The 23274-nt window shown below is 42.1% G+C and overlaps 1 protein-coding gene across 4 annotated transcripts in view; it reads left to right on the forward strand.

Annotated features, from left to right (window-relative positions):
* The window catches only part of cdh24b (cadherin 24, type 2b), a 228829-nt gene that overhangs the window by 167116 nt on the left and 38439 nt on the right, over window positions 1–23274 (forward strand). For all 4 annotated transcript variants that reach the window (XM_017310022.1, XM_008432992.2, XM_017310023.1 and 1 more), the window contains one exon: window positions 10926–11107. In XM_017310022.1, coding sequence (XP_017165511.1) covers window positions 10926–11107 — 182 coding nt within the window. The remainder of the gene's footprint in view (window positions 1–10925; window positions 11108–23274) is intronic.

The following is a 23274-nucleotide window of genomic DNA, read 5'->3' on the forward strand; positions in this document are numbered from 1 at the left end:
GCGATGACACCAATTTGTAGTCTGCCTGTGTTTTTAGCAATGACAGCGGAGGGATTGATAGAAGCCGTTCAGTCTGTGTTGGTCGCTCTTCCGAATACCGAATAAACGATAACGGCCGCCTCATTCAGATTAGCATTTYCTGATCCTCAGCGGAAGATGGCTGTTCACGGCGCAGGCAATTTCTGGTAAGCTTTGTAGCATCAAAGTCTCAAACTTCAACGCAGGCAATCTTTTCTCAGCAGCTGCGAGGCTAGCCCCTCTGTACGGARGGAACCGTAGGACAAGGAMCTGATTTTTACYAAACAGGCAATACAACTGAAAAATAAACCGATGTACAACCCGTTGATTCTWAGAGGAAGTTAGCTAGGAGTGAATATTGAAATATTTGTAATGCACACATACTGTTTAAAAATAACWAAACGTGTAACATCTAAACAAGCATGGGTCATTTTCACCGCCTTACATCCTTCACAGCTCCAAAATTGATGAAGAATTGAAAAACAAAACACTTCCTCTGAAGATCTTATGATCAGGAATGTTTTTTTTTTTTTTTAATTCTTCGTCTCTTTCGCCGCCGGCACTTCTTGTAGGACCGTTAAAGTCGGCTGCAGGCAACAAAAAGACACTAGATTGGCTCCCGCGTTGGCACCTGGGTGCGCCCACGCCTGTGTGCTTCAGGGCGCTCATTCACACGGTAATGGATTATCGAACGCGCACGCACTCGGGCACACCTCACATTTTTACTCCTACTCCACAAGGCGTGTGAACTGAGCTTGGTAATGGCTAATGGCCTACCTCTGTACACGGCAAGTTAAGCAGCAGCAGCAGCGTGCGGCGCTCCGCAAGGCTTGCCCCGGAGCCGGGGAAGAATAAAATCCTCTCTATTTTCTTATTAACCCCATGAGTACTGAGATAGAAGGCATCACTTACACTTTCACAGCATTCAGCTTAATTYCACCCCCACTGCGCCTTTAGAAGGATGGAGAAAAAAAGAAAAACCTCTTTAGATGGCAGTTGCAGGACTCTTTTCATCCCTCTATCCCTCCTTCATCGGTCTGTCTCGGTGATGCCTAAATCACAGTGCGCTCGTCTTGATCATCCCCTTCGTCTCGCTGGCCTTTTTCCTTAAACCCTCTTGGGTATAAATGCCTCTGCGGTGGACTCCTCCAGCCCTCCACCCCCCCTTTCACCAAAACGGATGCAAATTTTATTCAAGCTATTTTCAAAACCACTGCATGCGCTTTAGCCAGCTAGACGTTTTTTTTAATGACTTCTCTAACTCGCAGCCTTCAGCCACCAGCGGCATCACAAGAAGCATGCCTCCTCTGCCTCAGATAAGATGTGGCAGTGCGCGTTCTCCTCTTCTTCTTTTTTATATATACATTTCCACTTAACCCCCTCCGCCTCTCATCTACAAGTGCTTTTACAGCAGAGTCTCTTGTCCACCCTCGTCTTCAAAATGTGCGGTTTCTCATCCTGTCTGTTCTTTTCTTCACATCTCTCTCTCACACAATGGCTTTCATTTTACATTTATTAGGAATTTTATGACACCCACCCCCCACACTCCTCTGCCTCCCCGATAACCCCTTCCCCAATCCTTCAGTCAGATCACACCGCCTTTATCTGGCAATTTGTCAATTTTAGGTCTTTTTCTGCACTTTTAAACCTGCATTAAACTGCAGCCGCTCCAATTAACACCCACCACCTGTCATTCTGCTTCGTTTACAGCTTATGCTGCTGCCGCCAGCGTGGCTCTAAATCAAGTCACCTGCAAAAACTCCCAGTCCCTTGCAGCAATGTATAAGGCTACTGAATGCTGCTTATGATTTGATCGTCTCAAATCTATCAAAACAACAAAAACAGTCTGATGGAGTAAAGTCTTTGCCTTCATTTTGGATAGATCTAACTGCATAAACTAATAATATGTATATTGAGAAACCCAGTATTGATAGATTAGTTGAAATTTAATGAACAAATTGGAACTTGTCACTTTTGGAACCAATCGCTACATTATTGGTAATATATTCAATGGTTTCTGCTTTGAGGGGTTTGGAGTCGTAAGTATCTGATCTAACTGTAAGGAAAATTAGCTTTTGCACCCCCGCTATGAATCTGATTAGAGGATTTTTTTTTTTTTTTTTTTTGGTTTGGTTATAAAATCAGACTCTTTTTGTCACTGGAAGCCAATTTTGGACGAAGCAGATGAATTTGCAGACGGTGAATATCTCTGTTAAGTTGTTGCCCAGCTGGGAAGGTTTGACTCTCGGGACTAACTGACTGGTGGCTCCTTTCCTGGCTCCTTTCCTCTTGAATGTTTTGGAGGATTTTTACTCGAATTTCGAAACCGAATAGTAAACAGTCTATTAAAGTATTTATTTATTTATTTATTTTTAGCTCCAGTGGCCTTTATTTGCAAGTAATGAGACAGAAAGGGGGGGAAATACGAACGTCACCCAACAGCTGATGACAGTTATCTTGACAGGCAGCTTGTGTAACTTCTGGTACCAAAGCGAAACAAATTGAAACCTGTCAGAACTTTACAGATTATATGGTGGGAAAAAAAAGGTTGCTACTGATAGAAGATCTTAACCAAGTTGACAATCCTGAGTAAAGGCTGGTTGGCTTCTTGGTTCTTCAGTYTTGTCTGTTCATCACCGTCTGCGTCTTCATTAAGAGCTCACCAATCTCCTTTGTGAGTGTCGATGGGGCCCAAAACGAATTYGAAAGAATGTGTTTCGCTTTTCAGTTTTCAGTTCCAAAACACAGAATAACATCTTTATGCACAGAAGCAGAAACTTAAGTCAACGCTACCAAACACGGCATTCATTCAAAGACRAAACAGACAAGAACGCATTCAAAGTTATACTGAACACCCAACTAAAAGTTCTAACTATTAGCGAATAGACATTTCAAATGGTTTCCCAGTTCAAATGTTAGATTGCCCTCTATAAGAAAATTGCGGTCAGATTATCACGCTCTATGGTAATCGAGGGTTTTTCAAACCTTGAAAACAGCTTTTTGAAACGTGAGCATTTTGACGCGCCTGTTCGGCTGGCAGAAAAGAGCCTTCGCTTTTAGAAATCTTTTGACGTGTATTCGTATTTCAAAATAAACAGCTTCTGTTGATGAATGATGCTTGTTTCTGAGAACATAGCGGCACAATCTGTGGTAGAAAGGACCGTTTGAATTCAGCCTGATGCCATAATGAAGGCCTTCTGCACACAACTTAGTCAGAGAGAGTGACATATTGAGAATTACAGAGTCGATCGAGTGTTTTATGCTGCTACACCCTTTCAGCAACCCTGCGGTGTGCAGCAGTCATGGGGGGGGAGTTGAGACAGTGACACGAAGAGAAAGTGCCTTTTGCTGCTAAGACGGGGCCCATCCGCAGCACAGGAGCGCCCCRTCCTTTCCGTGGGACAGTAATAGCCGAATCAGCTACATTAGTGAGATATTATGAGCGAGGCTGACATGTCCATGCTGCTTCTCGCAGCTCTCTCTAATGGCCTCAGCCGTGTGAACAAAAGCAGAAGACAGGTGGTCCGCGCGCTATTTTAAACCCRAGGTGTGATTTTTATCACAGGCCAAGCTCGGCTGCTTTTTGAGCTGCTTTGATTTGTTCGCGGCGTACCACTCACTTTTTTCSTCCTCTAACCTCTCTGCCCGTTTCCCCCACTGGATCTCTCCCCCGTCCTCCTCTGCCTCCCAGTCCATCACAGGTGGAAATGATGTATGGGTTTTGTTGCCAGCTGCTCTCCAGTGTGAACAGAAAGCTGATAATGACTATGGCTAGCCTACTTTACCATCATCACACCCCCTTTGCCGCTATTCTCCTGAGCGCTCCCCAAGTGTGACAAGTGTGCATTAGACAGAACAAGGCTGGAAATGTTCTCCGTCTTGGTGTGTGTGTGCGTGTGTGTGTGTGCTTGCAAAAAAAAAAAAAACATCAAATAACTCCAGAGCATGTTGTGTCCTACTTTGCCACGCAGTCCTCTCCAGATCAATAAGAACCGCGCTCTCTGATTTGTGAATAACTTTGTTAATTTGCTTCCTCACTAGCAACAGGCACGTTTATGTTCAAACTGCCTTCGTTACAGCCTTCTGGTGTGATGTCAGTCCCAGATGGTGGGCTTGGTAATCACACCACATAAACTGGCATTTAGCATTGAGTTATTGGCACTTTCTGTCCCTTTTCAGCGAGCCGAGCCCCGCACGGCCATGTGGGCATTGACAAACTTTGTCGGCGGTYAAATAAATTCTCCCCAAAACGGCGTGCTCTCTGACTGCTTTCATATGCTTTGTAATGTACTGCTATGGCCTGGGTTAACCTGCCAAAGCACAACAAAGTCCGAAATTACACCAGGTGACAYCCTTCAGTAACTCTGTCAAAAACAGTCGGGGTGCATCCTGATCCGCCTCGTTTCRTCCGCTTCAATCAAAATCCAGTGTTTGCCTGGAAAGTCGGGTTAGTTTCTTGAGGTGCAATTGGGCACAAAAAAGGCGAACTCTGGTCCGTTTAAAAACCTACGATGTGAGCGCTAAGCGGACCGGAGACCCCTTCAAAAGCAGGAAGCGGACTAAGGGGCAGGGTATTCTGGGTAAATGCAACCAAAACAAACACACAAGTCAAACACGCTAGATGGAGAAATGGTTCGTGGTTACAAATGGCAAAAGAGAAATCCTGCAACCGCTGAAATTTCAAGCCACTCCATTTTTGTTTTGCATTTTGAGAAGAAGCAAGTTGCGCTCAGTTTCTTCTCCTGAGGTTTTTGTGTCATTTCCTTCAGTGATTCTCGATGCAGCGCCACCACAGGCGAAGGGGCGAACGGGTTTTTCAATTATTTTGGGTCATTCGACACAATGCGGCGTGAAAGCAATCTGCACCAGCTGGAAATGTAACAACTGTTGCCATTTTGGTCCCAAATCAAACCCAGTCTGCCCGACTCGCAGGCGTGCAAAGAATGGTCTGATTTGGAATAAAAAACTATTAGTCATTCTCTCCACAGACAGAGTTTATTTATACAAGAGTGGCAAGAGGAAAGCTACTGTTGGAAGAAAAACATAAGAGCCTCCACTTGCTTAACGATKCACATTCGTGTTGGGAAGCTCCAGACAAAAATCTAATTGAGAGTCTGTGGCATGACTTGAAAAGTGCACAGAGGTACCCATCCAGTGCRATGAAGCCTGGGTTATTTTGCAAAGAAAACTGATCAAATATGTCCAGTCCCCACATGTGGAGAAAAAAAGAAACTGGAGGAGAGCTGCAGCTGTCGTTGGTTTTACAAAGCGTCCATTTAGAGGCGCTGGATGCAAATGTGCGTCAGGCTTTTTAGAGTCTTATTTTTTTCATATCCCATTGTGAGTATGAACTGCTTTCTGTTGGTGAATCTCATGAAATCTCAGTGGAATACAARCTATAAATAATTTCTAGAGGTATGAATATTTTAGGAAGCCCTGTAACGGTCAGGCAAACACTGACTGGATGTCTCCAAACACAGGTGAGGATTCCTCATGCAGCGCTTCTGTCACTTTATAGAGATTAACAGGCGCCACCATTTTGGGTTGGTGTCATGAAGGTGGGTTGTATTTCGCAGCGCAGTGCGAGCGTTCCCACACATGCTCTGTTTTTGTGAATTGTRGGGAGTGAAGAGGTGGATACTCATAAACACAACTGATACTAACATTTATTTGTAGCCATTTTTTTTTGTCATCGAARATTTTGATGTTAGACAGAATGATTTAATTTATTGAGTGTGACAGCTGGTAGTTTGTTTCCTCATGGACMTTTTAACAACAATAAATGGTTTTCCACCATGATCAGCCGGTTGACGTTCAGAACTTCACATCTGTTCAGATTTAATCTCAGACTTTTATTATGCCTCTCCAAAACATTTGTATTTACTATATGGTGGTGAAAATCTTTGTGCGTGTACGGTTGTTGTCTGGCTGGCTGGCTGGCTGGCTGGCTGGCTGGCTGGATGGATGGATGGATGGATGGATGGATGGATGGATGGATGGATGGATGGATGGATGGATGGATGGATGGATGGATGGATGGATGGATGGATGGATGGATGGATGGATGGATGGATGGATGGATGGATGGATGGATGGATGGATGGATGGATGGATGGATGGATGGATGGATGGATGGATGGATTAAAACAGAATAAGTCTGTAAGGGGGCAAATACTTTTTCACGCCACAAAACCAGTTCCTCTTCTTCATCTCCACCAAATCGCTTCCAAATCCAACCATTTGTTGTTTTGCTATAACAATCCTGAGCAAGCAGCTGTGGGGCAGCTATGAAAGATTTTTATTGGACTGTTTACAATGTGAACATCTGATTCACGCCTCCAGCAAATGTTAACTTCCTGTTATGGTGAGTGAAGCTCAAATTATGAGGTTTCCTTTATCTTCACTGAGCGGTKTGTACTTAAAGAGCAACCACAAAATCAATGTTGTACAGCGAAAGTTAAATAAAATTGCCTGTTATAAAGTGGCTGATTTCTCTATGTACATTAGGTGCATTTTTATTCATTTTAGTTACTATTTGGGCCAAGAATAATTCAAATTACTTAGAGAGTGAACACAAGTTTGTTATTTAAATAAGTTGACATATATGTTAAATTGAAAAAAAATAAGAACCCCATTGAAAACCTCATGGTTATTCCACCAAATATTGATTTCTGAACTCTTCCTGAGTTAAAACATTAGTGTTGTTGTTTCTAAATGAATATGAATGCATTTTTTTTAAGTCTGAAATGCTGCGTCTTTTTCATTATTTCTCATTTTCTGCAAATAAATACTAAATTGTTGCTTGGACTTTCAGAGACATGTTGTCGGTACTTCATAGAATAAAAGAACAACGTTCATTTTACTCAAACATAAACATAAAAGTAAAATCAGAAAAAAACTGATTTTTTTTTTTTTTTCAATTTTTCCAGAGCTGTATATAAATATAGTTGATTACTTTCTGGGGGTTTTTTTCTTCTGAGTTTTTGAAAAGAAAATCGTATAGCTCCACATTCACTTAAATCAGTCATCTTTATTTTTCCCTTTTTCTTTAAAGTAGCTGTTTGATGCAAGCGTATTGAAGGCCACTGACACGTTTAACATAGGAGCTTAAAGAGTGGGAAGGAGTCCTTGACTGCATCTACTGGAGCACGTTGAGAAAATTGCAGAAAGTCTGAAAGAAAAATAAAATAAAAAAAAGAAAATCAGGGAAAGAAGTGGCCTAAAGAGTTGGTTGAAAGGCAGTTATAGGGCCGACTCACAGTCCCTGGGAGCTTAAAGGCCAACAATGGGTTTATTGCTGCTGTCACAGTTGCTGCTCAAAATGTGTGTGGAGGAAATGATTTGGTTCTAGCGAGCAGAATCACTTAGACATATTAGCAATAAGAAACAAATCCCTCTTGTTTTTTTTTTCTTGAAAAATAAAGCCAACTCTGCATTATATTCAAAAGAAAAAACAAGTTTATCCCCTTTCCGATAATGAGCACCGTGCTCATATTCATTAATTTACGACAATATTTAGAGTGATACTAATTAGGYGGCGAACGCTTTCAGGTCGTGGATGTCGAGCTCTTGCGTGAGCGCGCATGTTGTCCTCGTCTTGTCACGGCTGCTTTTGAAAAAAAAAAAAAACCGAGGTGGTGAAGATCATAACGTCTTCAAACCCAAACATTAGACATAGACATTATTGCGTAGTCCAATTTATGAGCCCGTGTAGAATTACTCTCTATCCTCAAACTCTAGAGGGGACATCGGAGAGTGAGAGCTCAAATATTTCATTTCACGCGAGACGCTTTGAATTGCTTTGTTGGCGAAATCTGCTGAGATGGGAGTGGCTTTTCAGTTTAACCCCACAAATTTATGCTTTTTAGTTTGAATTTGATTGGTTGAACATTAATAAAAAGGAAACTAAAGRAAATGTCACAACGCTGCTTTTTGCAGATGAAGTGACTTTGTTGTTTTCACCAATGGTAACATTGGATTGTTGATCACGTGACTAAAAGTGTTTCCGTTGCAGTTAATACATCAATTTCGATATGGCAGAAAAAAAAAAACACCGCCCAAAAACTTTAGAAATCAATTATTTTTTGCAGTTTTGTTTTTTTATGACTGATGAAAACTCAGCTAGCTTCGGTGGTTACTACTTAGTCAGCAGCAACCGCTGTAACTAGTAGTAAGTAGTGGTTACTGCTTACTACTTTTGTTAGTAAGTTCAACTAGGAGAAGACCTGACAGACCCAGAACACATCGGAGGAGTGTTGCGTTTTCTGACCCGACCACAGACCAAAGAGATTGAAAAATGCTCCATCGTTCCCTGGGAATTCATGAAATGTAGCAGCACAGAAATGTTCGCAGCAAAGATGTAAAGCACCCTATCACACTTCATAAACATGCATATAGRAAAAATAATTGCCTCAGCAGTAGATAAATGGAGAAAGACTTTGATATTTCATCTAAATATTCATGCATGGAAAACTGTCCACAAAATCTATCATAGAGATGCATTTGTGACACCAGGAAAAAAAAAAAGTTTGAAAGAAACAAAAATGTTTAGTTTCTTTAACGCCTGCAATGTCATATTCTGTAACAGAATGAGAAACTGGCTTTTGATAATAATAACTATTCATAAGCCAGCCTCCACAGATTGGACCTCAGCGAGCGYCTTAAGGGGAAGGACTCTCGCTGCCAATAGACGCTTCCACATCTGAACCGAAACTCYGATCGGCAAACCGACTCTGCGTCCCTCTTTGTTCTGCCACGATGTTGTCACGTTTGCAGAATTCACCTGGCTGCCTGCTGGCGCTGATACGGCCTCGTCGAAGCGCTATCTGTCTTTCATCCTGTCAGCCCCGACGTGTTTGTTGAGACGTTGTTCTCTGTGGTGTTTACAAGTCTGATCTGGTTCCTTTAGCGTTAGCTGAGGGAGATAACAGCCGATGTTCGATGTGTGCGTGCCGAACCCGTTTCCTCGATTTCTACGTTTTCCACAGACCGTGTTCTTGCCCGTGGCAGCTCTCTCTCTCTCTCTGCGCGCGTGTGTGTGTGTGTGTGTGTGTGTGTTAAGATGAAATGAGATGTCTGGATAATGTGTGAATTCAGTAGTGTGGGAGTGTGTCGTTTTAAAGCCTAAAAAGTTCCCTTGTACCTTGTATTTTCATCACAAATCAGAYGTAAACTGCAAAGCCAGCAGATGGATTCATGAAGTTCTGCTTTAATGTGAACACCGCTGGAAAAGAAAAAAAAAATGCATGTTTTAACATAATGGCAGCGAACAGGAAAGACCCCTGTTATCTTAATGAATGCTTGTTAAGCAGGAGGAAGAAATGGACAACTCTGGGACTAAGAAGCAGATGATTGTAATGAGTAGGTGGCTCAGTTCATCAAGCTTAAATGGAAGGTAGACGGAGAATCTCCCTTCGCTGCAGTTTGTTCTTTCACTCAGTCACCTCTTTCTTGTCTTCCAAACCCCAGCCTCCTTTAATTTAGTTATTTTTGCAGCGAGTTTTCCGCCTTTTAATAATATCCTAGCGGCTAGCGCTCAAGCCTGCTGCCTTCATCCGCTGCGCTGATTTAAATGAACAGCTGGCCTTATCTGAACGAAATGTTGTAACTATTAGCTCGGCACAGGTGTGGGGAGTCGATCCGAGGACGTAGCGACGCATTTAGCTGACAAATGAATTGTGTCAAGCGCTAATGACGTGACGCGACTTGGACACCGTTGTGGAAATGACGGGAGGCTACAAGGGCCGGGCCCTTTGGGGAGACTGCCACCAGGCGCCAAGCGACATGGGATTGGTGGTTAAGCAGTTCATGCTTAATGTGCAAAGTGCTGGATTAGTAATAGGGAAGCATTTGAACGAAAAGAAAAAAATTTAATGAGCAAACTAATTATTGCTGAATTCAGCGGCGATGGATGTCACCGCGTGCATACGTAATGTGGGATTGASTGATGGTARTAATGAAAGCTGAATAATAATAATAAAGCACTGTCAAAATGGGTTTTGCCTCAAGTGTTGCACTGCTTCCATATACACAACCCCAGATCATAGTGCTGCCACCACCGTGTTTCACTGTAGGTATGATGCGCTTTTGGTAAGGTGCAGCGTTGTGTATGTTTGGTTGGATTCAATTTCACTTCCCCTCCACAAGTTTGGATTAAAAAAAAAAAWKTATTCAATGTTTTCACCATCACAGTTGCTAGGCAACAGCACATAGGTGAGGGCAGGAATACATCTGACGGCTACACCGTGTAATTTCACAGTCCCAGTCAGTTTCGCAGACCCTAAATCTGAAAACACTCACAGTGCTTACCTCTTGTTTTGCATCTAGCTCCTGACTGATACCTTTGTTCAATAACGATCACTKTGATATTTTTGTAACCTCTCTTCAAGCTTTAGGATGCCAGGAAGCAAATGATGATAAAAACTCCCAATAGGACAGTTTCAGTTAATTTCAGGTTAATTAGATTAACTATAACCGATGTGACTGTTGTACCAAGAAAATAATGTCATTTTATTTCATCAGAAGATCAGAAGGATGTTTTTATTTTTTACCTTTTTCTTCTAAACAATTTTTTTTCAACTAAACATTGAAGAATAAATTTTGTTACTTTTATATGTCACAAACTGGGAARTGGCAAATTTTTTTAGTGACTGTTGCTATATTTGCATACAAATTTGTGTATAAAAAGAAAAGTAATGTAGTTAAAATGGTCAGGGAAGGCTTCAAGGTTTCAACTACAAAAACATTTTACCCAATCACCAATGCTTAAGACCTCAAGACAAAAATAAAAGAACAGACAAGAATTCAAGATTGCTCAACATGGGCAACCTTTCCGTATCATATATGGGACAATTCCATATTTATTTAACGGGTGGCGCTAACGCGTGTCTCCGTGCGTCTGCTCCCAGGCATGTGGTCCTTCTCCGTTTCCGAGCTCGCCATCCCCGGCGCCGAGATCGGGCGCATCTCCGCGACCGACGCCGACCTCGGCGAGAACGCCAAGCTGGAGTACACCATCCTGGAGGGCGAGACGGGGGAGACCTTCAACATCACGGCCGTGAGCCAGGAGGCGGTCATCACCCTCAACAAGGTGAGAGGAGGAGGACAGAGGATGCAGGTGCAGTTACCAAAAAAAAAAAAAAAAAAAGAGAAGGAAAACATTGATTGTGTGTTTGGGAAAGAGAGATAAAAAAAAACATCCCCCAGCTGTACAGGAGAGGTTTTGGAGAGCATAGGCAGACGGGGAACAGATGATGAGGGGATGACACAGGTAACGTGGGAAGGTCTTTAGAGGAAAGCTGTTTAGAGTCAAAGCATAGCTAACAACATGTTGTCTAAGCCCATTAAAGTAGAATTACCTGGAAATAAACAGAAACCACTGTAAGCCTGTAAGGTTTTACACAGTTCATCAATTAGCAGCCTCGTCACTCAGCTTTCTTTCTTTCTTTTTCTTTTTTTTCTTCCTGTTTTTGAAACCAACTAATCTGTATTCATCCCACCTTTTCTCTGCATCCCTCTCCCGTCGGATAGGGAGCCTTTTGATGGCTTTCTGACAACAACAAGCTCAATTTCTTGCTTGATTCACTCGCAATGAACCAGACTCCCTTTTTTTTCCTTAATCAATATTTCCATCTGTTTACAGCAAACACAATGAAACATCTGTACGGAAATCAATTAAAGCGCCGCGCATCTAAATGCAAATGCCTCCCTCCGCTTTTTTTTTTTTTTTTTGAAGCAGAGTGCAAATTACTGAAAAAGTGTTTTGACCACCGCTGAGGTGTGTTTTGACTGTTTGCGTGGATTGCTGAGGCTTTTTTGCATTCCCATTCGGCACACAGCTGCCTAATAGATCCCCATAGCGTAACGCCGGATCACTTACGGTTTCAAAGCCGCATCCAATAATCACGCTCCTATGAAAACGACGCGCCCTCGCTCTCGCGACCGGTTCCCGATCGGACACGCGCGCGCTCCCGGCGGAGGAGAGGCTGTTGTGGGAAGCCGGTCTGAGACGTGACACTTTCATGTTAAATGAGCTCTTCAGAAGCCTCCCCGGAGCTTCGGCGAAAACACACAGAATTCATTTTTAATGATGTCAGAAGTGTGTCTGATCCGCGGGGCGTCAGATCCGCGCACATGACATCGCCGCTCAGCATGTGCTAAGTGCTCTATTATTGAGGCAGGCGTGTTGCATGGCTGTGGAACGGGCCCCGGACCCAACAATGCGGTCTGTCTCGGTTCCCCTTGCAAAAAATGTTCAGGTTTGACTTCGTTCAGCAACACAAAAGTAACTTGTGATTTTTTGAGGCGGGAGAAAAAGATTTTTCTCATTTGTGTGCTTCCAAATTAAAAACAGGGTGGGGTTGTATTCGGCCCCCTGAGTCGAGACTTTATGGAAGAACGTTTTGCTGTAATTAAAGCTACAAGTTTTGCTTTTTTTATTATTTTTACAGGATTTTCACATCTAAGTTCTGAAATTTAAGCCATTCATTCTTCTTCGTAAAATATATTTAGCTTCCAACTGCAGTAGGTAACTTACAAAAACGTTTTGTTTTGTTTTTTACATATTTGTTACAACTATCCCTATTTCGTGACAATATAACACAAGTCAGATATTATGTGAAAAAACTGAGCTCCTCTCTGCTCCCCACGGAAAATTCGAAGAGCACGGATTATTTCTCGCTCTTGAATTTCACGCCCTTCCTTGGGTTGGTCTGCCTCAGAATCACAAATATCATTTATGAAGGTTTGTGTTTTTGTACTCAGGGCAAAATGTATGAATATTACACCAAAAGCTCTGTACATGTGAAGGAAAGTTTACAGAACTCGATGGTAAACTGAGTAAACTGTTTAGACAGCTCAAGGATCCTTTAGAGGTGTATTTAACTTTTCCACTCTGTGAAATCTCAACTCTTCCTTGGGAGGATTTGATTTTATGTCTAAGCAGAGCAATGCTAAATGTTTTCACCCTGACAGCAACAAAAGAATGAAGTAGGGCTGGCTAATAAGTCAATCTGCTGCTGTTCATGAGGATTTAATATTTTAAAAATCTGGATTTTTTTTTTCTCTACTTCACTAATGCACTCTTTGGGCTTCCATAAATCAGAGTGATGCCAGTCTGTCCAGGGCCGACTGTCTTGTTTTACAGCTTGGCTGAGCTCTGAGTTCAGGTCGATTGCCAGAAGGGGTGATTGAAATGAAAGTTTTGTTGTTTTTTTCTTTTTTTTAACATATCCATCATTTGTCATTTTATAAAAAGAAAAATGAGGRAAAAAAATTGGGCTAGAATTGAATTTGGGTACAAACAWAACCACCAAGAGATTTTATTTTTCAGCTGTTTTGTCCAGCCCTAAAATAAAATCTGGGAAGTTTATCAACCAAGAATGTCGTTGAACAAATCCTGTGCATCYCCAGAGCTTTGAACCTGCACTCCATGGTCATGTTTCAAAACAGCCATCTTCTTTTAGATCATACGTTTTAGTTTTCACAAACCCTTACCGGCACAGCCAGCACAGTGAGCCATTGGGTTTAGGGTTTAATTTTTATTTATTTWTTTTTTTAGAGTAAATCAGAGTGGTTTGAAAATAATTTTTTGCCCTAACTGAATTTGAAAACGTTTCTTCAATTATTTTTTCTTTCTTTTCTTTTTTTTTATCATAGGTTTGCTTTGTACAGAAAAATAATAATTTAATTCTGACCTTTTTTCCTCCAAATTCTTTTTTCAATGCCAGAATTTGGAATTTCATCTGAGAATTCTGACTTTTTTYCCACTAACTTGTGAAGTCAGATTTTTTTAATCTCACACTTTCTCAAAATTCTGACTTCAGTCTCAGAAATCAGGATTCCGAGATTAAAGTCGGAATCCTTTCGTTCGTCGGTGACCCTAATCCTCTCTCGTAGCTTTGATATTAAAATTAGTTTGCCTCTGAAACATTTAAAGCAAAAAAATAAAAGAAATCTGTTGAGCGCTGAACACTGCCGCTTTTAGAGGCGAATCTAAAAATATCGACAGTCGACATTTTACACGATCCTTCCTCTGATTTGTTGCTTGTAAGCCTGTTGAGATGCATCTGATGCATGTAGATGAAGGGCGCGGGTGTGAATTCAACAGGGTGTCACGTTACAACAATCCAGACCTGCAGGGTGATATGTAGAACAGGGACTCCAGACCCGTGGAAACCTCTTTGAAGATAAGCAAGTTGAGCAGAGGAAGCCGGCAGAGGAGGGTGGGGGGYGGGGGGGTGTAAGACGCAAGAGGAACGAAATGGAAGGTAAGGACCCCGGAATGATGAGGGAGAAAGAGACTTGGGGATGAAGAGATGGCAGCAGTGAGGGGAGCGTGTTTAAATGAGGTCCTGCAAGGCAGTGACAGGAGAGAGTACACTATAACAAGGGAATAAGAGGCAGAGGGAACTAGAGAGAGAGAGAGAGAGATGTGCAAATAGACAGGGAGAGAGATGCACAGACAGCAAGAGCAGTGAAATCAGTGACAGCCTTGCACAGAAAAATAAGCACAGCCAGAGAGTGAGAAGTGCGGGGAGGAAAAGAGGAAGGGATAGACAGCTAGGCAAGCAGGCTAAAATGGGAAAAAAAACCAGAGTTGGGATGAGTTTAACACAGAGAGAATATCTTACAGTGAGAGAGGAGGACATTGGGGCAAAAATATGACAAGATAAGACGGAGAAAGCAAAGGAGGTGTTTACCAGGGGAATCGATGGCGTACAACAGGCGAGGGGGTAAATTGGACGTACGGTGAACAACTGGCAGCGAGCGAATCCCGCYCACAACGCCAAGACAGGAACCTGCAAAAATATTCCTGCTTTTCCAACTTGTTTTTTCCCCATTTTGTCACGTTGCAACCTCAAATTAGGATTTTACCACTGACGAACACAAGCGCACAGTCGTGAACGCATGAAAAAATTAAAAGCACCCAAGTTTTAAACAGCTTTTTGCGTGCCAAACAATGGGCAACGAACGGGTAACTTTAAAACGACTTAAAAACGAAGGGCACCAACTTTGYGCAACTTCAAAGTGAAAAGAAATGAGACGCGCTTTCCTTTTTTTTTTATTCGTTTCGCAAATTAAAATCTGAAATGTGCGGCATGAATTCATAATAAGACCCAATTGTGAAATTGTTCGGTCAGATTTGAGGGAGAGAGTAGGTGAACATCCTTTTTAAGTCTTGTCGTGTTTTTTTTTTTTTGTTCTTTTAAAAACATTATTTTAATTGAATATATTTTAAAGTTTCAGCTCGTACAGATGTTACACAGATCCCAAACAGCGTCGCATAAACGACAAATAACAGACGGCAACACTCATGAGGGTCCTTCAGGATGGGTTACATTTCATCTGCGGCCGAACAGGCGGTACTGTTCATCGAGAACCTCGGTCTCAGTAGGAAAGATGATATTCTTCCACAACAGAAGCGATAGCGGCTCATCACTTTGTCATCGTTGCCGTCCCGACCTCTATCTCAATGTTGTGTTCTTTTTGCATTTGTAATGAATCAGGTGGAAGTCCCAACAGACCCGTTAATGCATCAGGCTTTAGCTCCTGTCCGAATCACTCCGCTGACCTCAGTGCACTAGCTGAGCACTACCTCTTGCACTAAATAGGAAAAGACGTTTGAAGTTGGTGATGGTGACGTGACGAAATGCAAGAAAAGTTTATGAAGCGTTTGCCTTAATTTTTTTATCGGTTTTATCCGTCTGCCAAAACACGACAAAAGGTCGGGAAATTAAGTTGGATCAGGCTGCTGCCATGTTGCTGCCATGTTTGATAGAAAAGTAAGAAAATCTAAATCACAGAGCCCTTGGTGGTTCATTTAGAATAAAACTAAAATGGCCGCCTTTGTTCCTCGTGGAGGCTTTTTCCAGCTGTTCCACCAGCTCCCGCCTCTTATTTCAAGCCCTTGTGAGCGAATAAAAGTGGTTGATATCTGTACAATTAAGAAACAAACAGCCGAGGATTCATGAAAAGCGAGTTAATCCTTTAAGGGAATTCACACTTTACTAAAAGGAATGTGAAGCAGTTCATAACTTTAATACAATTAAAGTAAACAAGGYGTTAAATTGGTGCTAAGCTACCGTCGGTTTGACTTCATTAAACCCRAAAAGGAAAGAAGGGAAAAAACAAATGGACATTTTGGATTTTAACCAGGCATATTATGTGCATGTTCAGGGAATGTTGTTATGACTCACATGCCCTTGTGCTGGTATTTTCGAGAAAAGACGGCTCTCGCGCGGBGAAAAATTTAAATCRTCGAAADATCCGTTGTTGTGCCTTCAGGGWGGGAAGGGGCTTCGGCGCAGAACGACTTGTGATACCAGAGCGCGCTGGACCTGACCTCCGCATCGCYGCTGTGGGCCGAATCTCTCCGGCCGCTCGTCTGCGAGAAGCGCTCTCTCGTGCACGGAGGCCGCGGTTGGGTTGGGTGCGTGGACGTTCACCTACACATGCGAGCCGAAGCCGCAGAAAAATACAGAAGCCCACATCGATARCGCACACTTGACCTCGCGGCTCACCGTGTTTAAACTGCGGGGGAACGGCGGTGGAGAACTAAAGGGAGAGCAGGAAAGCGGCGTTCGCCTTTGCCTCAGAACGTCGTGTCAGATGGGAGGTGGGTGGGAGCTGCAGGAGGGTTAACAGCAGATTAGGAAGTAGCAGAGTAGAGGRAGAGAGGAAGCAAGGATTTGGGAGAGAGTTAAAAGAAGACTGCAAGAGAGAAGAGAGTGTTTGATGACAAAATGGAGAGAAGGCTGAGAAAAATTTGGAGAAACGGAAGACAGACAAAAAGGGAGGGGTGCATCACAAAGAGGGGCACGGGCGAAACCGGGGTAGTGACTTGCRATGAAAACTGGGTCATTAACACCCTGCAAGTTTGGAGGTGAGGGGGCCACCTCCTGCTTATCTCTGCTTATTTCCCGTCAGCACCTGGAAATAAAAAAAAAGGAATTCTCCCACTTTTCTTCTCCCCCTCCAACCTCCACCCCTGCCATTACCTCTCTCCCAGCCCTGTCATCATCAGCTGCTGCCTCTTTGCATTCTGTTCTCTCCCTGTCTGAGCTCCTCACATGTCAGACGAATACAGAAAAAGGCGAGCGAGAGACGCGGCAGGCATACATGCGCGTAAACACGCTAACGCGGCATCTCTCCCCGGCTGCCTCGCCTCGTCCTGCGTCCTGTCTGGAGGCCAAGTCAGGCCGAGCGCTCKGCTTGTCTGAGGGTCTGACTCAGTCCGGGTCCGCGCTCACAGACGGCCAGTGTCTGTCCGTCTTCACGAGTAGCATAGTTGGAGTTTGTTTCCACTTTTACATTTGTTTACATTTCTTTGTTTACCTCTTAKAAATGATTCGTAATGAGAAGAAAAACACAAATTATCTGCAGAATTAGCATAATGGTTTTTAGTTGGTGTTTTTTTTTWAAMMWTWMYYSRSMSCSSYKKYYYCYKKTKGKYMAAARGRRRAARSSRWKGGRRSCYTWAARSYWMMRKWRGKKSMWTTTKKWAAAAAAAAMMAACAAAAAAAACATAATTTACATTATTTGTTAAAACCATCACTCTGTACTCGCAGAATGATGTGAGACAGATAATATGGAGCTAATCTATTTCCTCCCATCTGCAGAATTGCTTCACTCTGCCAGAAACAACCAATCAGAGCAAAGAGGATGGCCTTAGTGATGTCAATCATGTTTGTCTACGAGATTACACGTTATTTACCTTSTATGTTTCCCACAGGAAGAGCAATAAAAGTACAATTTCTTAAATAATTATTGGCTTCTGTGTAAATAAACCACCCAGTGCAGTTCATAAAAAAAAAAGATTTTTTTTTTTATGAACTGAAGATTTTTTTTTTTTTCATTGTTCTTTTTAACTGGTCTTTTTAAACTAGTAGATGTCTCCATTGGTCTCAGCACTAACCATACATTATTTAGACTTAAAGAGATTTCCAGAGCTTCCATTTTACTTATGAAGGAAAAGGGAGCAGTTTCACTTTTTTGGGGGYATTAAAACCACCTTAGAATTATGCAAAAATCAGCCTTTCAATATCTCTAACGCTGCTGCTGCTGCTGTTTCCTGCGTTTCAAATTAATACCACATCGCTAAATCTGCRTTGTGTGAGCTGCTCTTGATATTCAAGATTATACTGCAGTTTTAATAACAGCACACATTTCCAAACACACATGCAGAAAGCAGGACTTCCAAAATTTTTCCCAAGGTCTTTACTTTTGTCCCGTCTCCCATCATTCCGGTCGAATGGGAGCAACAATTGTTTTTGCATGGCTTTTGTTTACAAATTGCAGTCTGGTTTAAAAACAAAAAAAAAAAAAAAAAATGTGAACGCTAATTGCTCCAGATGAAATAAATGGTCAGGTAAATGCTTTAGGTCTGGACCAAGCATACAGACATTTCCTGGTGTGAATTCATCTGTTGTTTTTCAAAGATATGAATACAATTTATGACTTGCAGATTCCACTGGCAGATTATTTAATATCTTGTCATAAGCTAAATATCCTCTGCCAATGGAGCTAGTACTTTTTTAAAAGCAGTACTACTTACAAGTTGCTAACTTGCTGAAAAGTGTTTTGTCTTACTTCAAGTTTACTGAGATACTTGCACWAGACACTAAACCAAAAATACTTGGTGAAATGGTATGAWTTGGTGTATTTGCGGTGTGTTGGTCTGGTTCCACACACGTGATCCAAATGAATGATTCGTTACACTTCTGCAGAACCTGATGACACATTGAAAYGGTAGTTCAGTCACTAATTTGCTYTGATGGAACAGGGAGACGTCTAAGCCAGGGCGTCTCTCCAGGACCGTTGGCGTGTTTTCAGACGTGCCTTCTTCACACGAGAAAATGTGAACTATCCCTTTAACAGGCGCCTGYAGGTGACAAGTTTCACTTCACTGAGATGAATCCATTGTGGCTCAGTTAGTCTAACAGAGGTGGGTATCTTGGGGGGAGGGGTGGGATTTCCCGCCACAGATGGGTTGTTAAACGTTTGCAGCTGCATTTCTAATCTCTGTCACAGCAAACTGTTAACGATTTGTGCAAAAAAAGAGGCAACTGTGGAATAAAGCTGTGATTTTTTTTTTTTTTTTTTTAAACACCTCATTACACATGTACACCGCTCCTAATAGCATGTCGTATTACAAAGTGGGATCACTATAGACGCCATCACAATAGCAGCATTAACGTGTGAAATACGAAATATGTCTGTATCCCGATTCACCAGCAGGTTTCACTTTTCAGGTGGGCTCTCTGGGGTGTGTAAAGCTCGCGCTGTTTTGTGTGCCTTTCATTCTTCATACCTGAGAGACGGGGAGCGGCGGGGGACAAACTGGATGATGCGCGCGTCGGTTCGCCGTTATTATTTCCATATGCTCTCACTTAAAACGGCTGGCTAATCCCCGGTCACACGCCAGCAGCGCGCTCGGGATTATCTGTGTTTGTTTTCTCACACCGAGGAGAGATTGTGTTAATCTCCTCAGAGGGGAAAAAATAGAGAGATGGAGAAAATTAGAAATAAAAGAACAGAGGGTCAAACCGATGTCTTGCCCGTAGGTTTAAAGAAATAAAAGGAAGCTTGATGGGTGGAGCAAGACGGTGACAGAAGGCAGGAGACAAGTGACAGAGGGGAAGGGAAGATGGCAGACAGAGTCAAAAGGGAGATTTAGCAGGCTCTTTGTTCTCTCAACTCTGCAGCTGGGCTTGTTGGCAGAAAAGTCCAAAGCTGTGTTTGTCATCAGACAAATGTGATGTATGATCTTGATTTAGAATGCAGGARAGAGAGAAAGAGAGAGAGAGAGAGAGAGAGAGAGAGGACTAGCTGCCAAGGACGGCAGGGCGCAGCACTCACACAAACCTGTAAAAAGCACACCGCGATGATGAACACACACGAGGAGGCGAAGGGGAAGGATATGCAAATTTCATCTTCATTTACATTCGAGCGAAATCTTTACTCCTTTAATTTTTTTCACTCAGGTGTAGTAGAGGTAGAGAAAGTCATCACCTTGCTAATTTGAGATCCCACCTTGTAGTTATGCACGTTAAAACTGTTCGTGCCATATGCGCGCGCACACAAACACGCGGTGGAAATTCGCGCGTGGCCGTGAGCGGGCCTCTTCCAGGAGAGCCGTATTATGTTCTGCCAGTCTAGCATGCGGGCTAGCTAATTAATTTCTGCTTACTGTGAGGCGAATCTGAAAGGGAAATTGAATAGAAATTAGAATTTCAAAAACGGGACTGTTGGAGCACGACACCACAGGACGCGGGAAGGTCACACTTGTGGAGCGCGTGGGCGTGAAAACACGAGGGCAGTTTGAGGAGAYGGTAAGCTGTCTGCGCTCGCACGAGGGCCACTGGCCAATTATGTTTCCTCAATGTCAATCTGTTGGAGGCTCTTCTGCCTAAGTAGATGATTATCTGTAAATGTTCACAAAACGGCGACAAGATACGCTCTTAGACTTGCTTGTTTTGATTAAAGAATGCCGCTGAGTGTAATGATCTTCCTGCTAAAAGTGTATAAATCAGCTAATTCCGGGTAAATGGAATCAGCGAATGTTGTCTGTAACTGCACGGTGAACTGGTTAAATCTTTTAATTATCAATGTTATTAATTAATTTTCCACTCAGCGATCAGGCTAATTTCATTGAAACACTTGAATGAAAGCATTAAATGTCTGTATGGCAAGGGATGGATGTTTATCACGAGATGAGAAAGTAAGTGAACTCTTAAATGTGTCTCTTTAAGGTTGTATTTTTCTTCCACGGTGACATTTATTTCAGCACTGCAGTGGTCACTTTTTTTTTTTTTTTGCCTTTCTTTTGGTGGAGTTTTATTTTACTGTCAAAGGGAATGGGACTTTCAACAAGAATAACTGGTTTACTTTGTCATCACTAATAAAACGTTCAAAAAGTTATTTAGCATTTAAATAAACATGTTAAGTTTTTTGGTTAAGTTGAACCGAAAAAGAAAATCAAGTTAGCCTTGATTCAACTAGATAAATATAAATTCATCTAATTGTRTTTATTAGATGGACTGCGTTTGAAACAGTTTTATAATTTCAAACTTTTTAAAATATTTTTTTGTGATTGAAAGCCATTCCACTCAGGTGGCTAAGCTGAATGAAAATAACAATGAGGTTTTTATTTTTTTTAAGTAAAATGTGATGGACTAGCRACCTGGCCCGTCCAAWGGCCGCTGGAAATAATAGCCAAAAATCCTTCATGTAGGTCTTATTTTGGCCAGTATTGAATTTATTCCCCCTGGACTTAAACGCCATAACCAACTTCACAATGTTTCCTTCATATGACTAAACCTTGGCTAAGWGAAAGCTAAAAGATCTGTGCTATAATGATATTTATGCTAAATTTGATGTCTGCCTCCTGATTGTCACAGCTAACATTGCGACTCATCAGACCAGGCTTTTTTTTTTTTGCTCAGTTCGGTTGAACTTGTGTGAATTGTAGCCTCCGTTTCCCGTCGCACCGGCACCAGCCTTGGTCTTCTGCTGCTGTCGCCCATCTGCTTCAAGGCTCAGTGTCGCGCGTTCAGAGATTCTATACTGTACACTTCATTGTTGCAAGTCCTTATTTGTGCTACTGATGACTCTCTATCATCTGTAAACCATCTGCTCGTTCTCCTCTGACATCGAGACTTTGCAAGGAAAACATCTTTATCCTGGCAGCTGCCACTCGCTGGGTGTTTCCTCTTCTTCTTTTCCTCACACGACCATGTGGGATTTCTGATCCTTCAGAAATCAGACGTAGACGCGTTTCAGTTTGTGTTTCAGTGCAATTGCAGGAAWTGCAGCAAACAAGTTCTCAGATTCATTTAAAAAACACGCTGTTCATTTCCTTGGCATGTTGTCAGTCTAAGAGGCAGATCTGCAGACTCAGGAAGGTCTGAGCTTCTCTGGTCAGTCTTAATGATTTTTCAACAGTTGCAGACGCTGAAACTGTTCAAAATCCCATAACGAATGGTGGAGCTTACCGAGCAGCCGCCAAAAGACAAAGCTGAAGGTGAGCAGAAGAAGTCAACCGGCAATCACTTCTTGAAATCTCTGCAGTGTTTATAAATCATAACAGCAGATATATTAACATCAGTCTTAACATTAGTGGTATATAATAGACTCAGTTATTATAAGTATTTAACTATATAATTAGTTTAATTAGTTTTTATGTCTCGGCTCTCTTCTGGCAATAAGTTGTGAAACATACAGCCACATTGTTAAATTACAATTGTTGAGCCTCTATTTCTGGAGCGAAAGGTGTTCAAAATCATGTTTTTGTGAAGTAACACAGACGTATTTTGGATGGGTTACAGTGTTTTCATCTTGTTTGATCTTTACCTAAAGAGGAAAAAGAGGAAATAGGATTTACAAATCCCATTACTAAGCAGCCTTGTACTGTGAAAGAAAGTTTTTTTTTTGTTTTTTTTTTTGTGAGACGTGTCTACACTTAAACTTGTTTTTGTGCTCCATTTGTAATAAGATTTACTGAGATCTACCTCAAACTTTAGTCTGGCTGCCATATGTATAATAAATAGTGCTGGGTGCAGCAATAAACTCGTGCATCTCAACAAAGTCAGCTTCCAGTCACAGGGATGTCTAAACGCATGAAATGTTCACTGAGGACAACAGTTTGCAAATCTAAATAGTTTTTTCTTTCGTTTCCAATGTTGAACATCTATGCCAGATTTGTGTTCCTGCTTTTAAAGCGAATGGGACATTGCATTTTTGAATTGAAGAGCCATTAATCTGCAGCATTGACTCAAAACTTCACCTAACTATTTAAAATTTGATCACAAATTTGGTCTCTGTTTAAATTTGGCTCCATTTGTCTTTATTTTGAAAGTGTTTCCTTGTGCTGCTGTTAAAAACAAAGTGTGCTGAGTACTGCAGCTAGAGAGCTCTTGTTTTTACCAGCTGTCAGTCAGCGTTAAATTGAGTTCGACGTGAATTGGAGCAAATATTTTCCTTCTTTGTAAGATGTTTGGTCACTGTTTATACTCTCCTGTTTGTGTCGCCTGCCTAAAGTGATGGGTCTTGTGAAACGCCCGAGCTTGTTGTTCTTTTTGTGCCGTATTTTACACACTTCAAACAAGGAATCACATCTGCAAACGTGCGTTTGTGGAGGAGCATGCGCCATTTTCGCTGTGAAAAGGTGGTGAGTATTAAAATAATGAGGAAATAATGTATTTATTTTCCTGATTCTTCACTGCTCCCTCCGCTCATTTGCGCCCCAACCAGCTCCGC

The sequence above is a fragment of the Poecilia reticulata genome, linkage group LG17 (genome assembly GCF_000633615.1).
Source record: "Poecilia reticulata strain Guanapo linkage group LG17, Guppy_female_1.0+MT, whole genome shotgun sequence".
In the NCBI taxonomy this organism is placed as follows: Eukaryota; Metazoa; Chordata; class Actinopteri; order Cyprinodontiformes; family Poeciliidae; genus Poecilia; species Poecilia reticulata.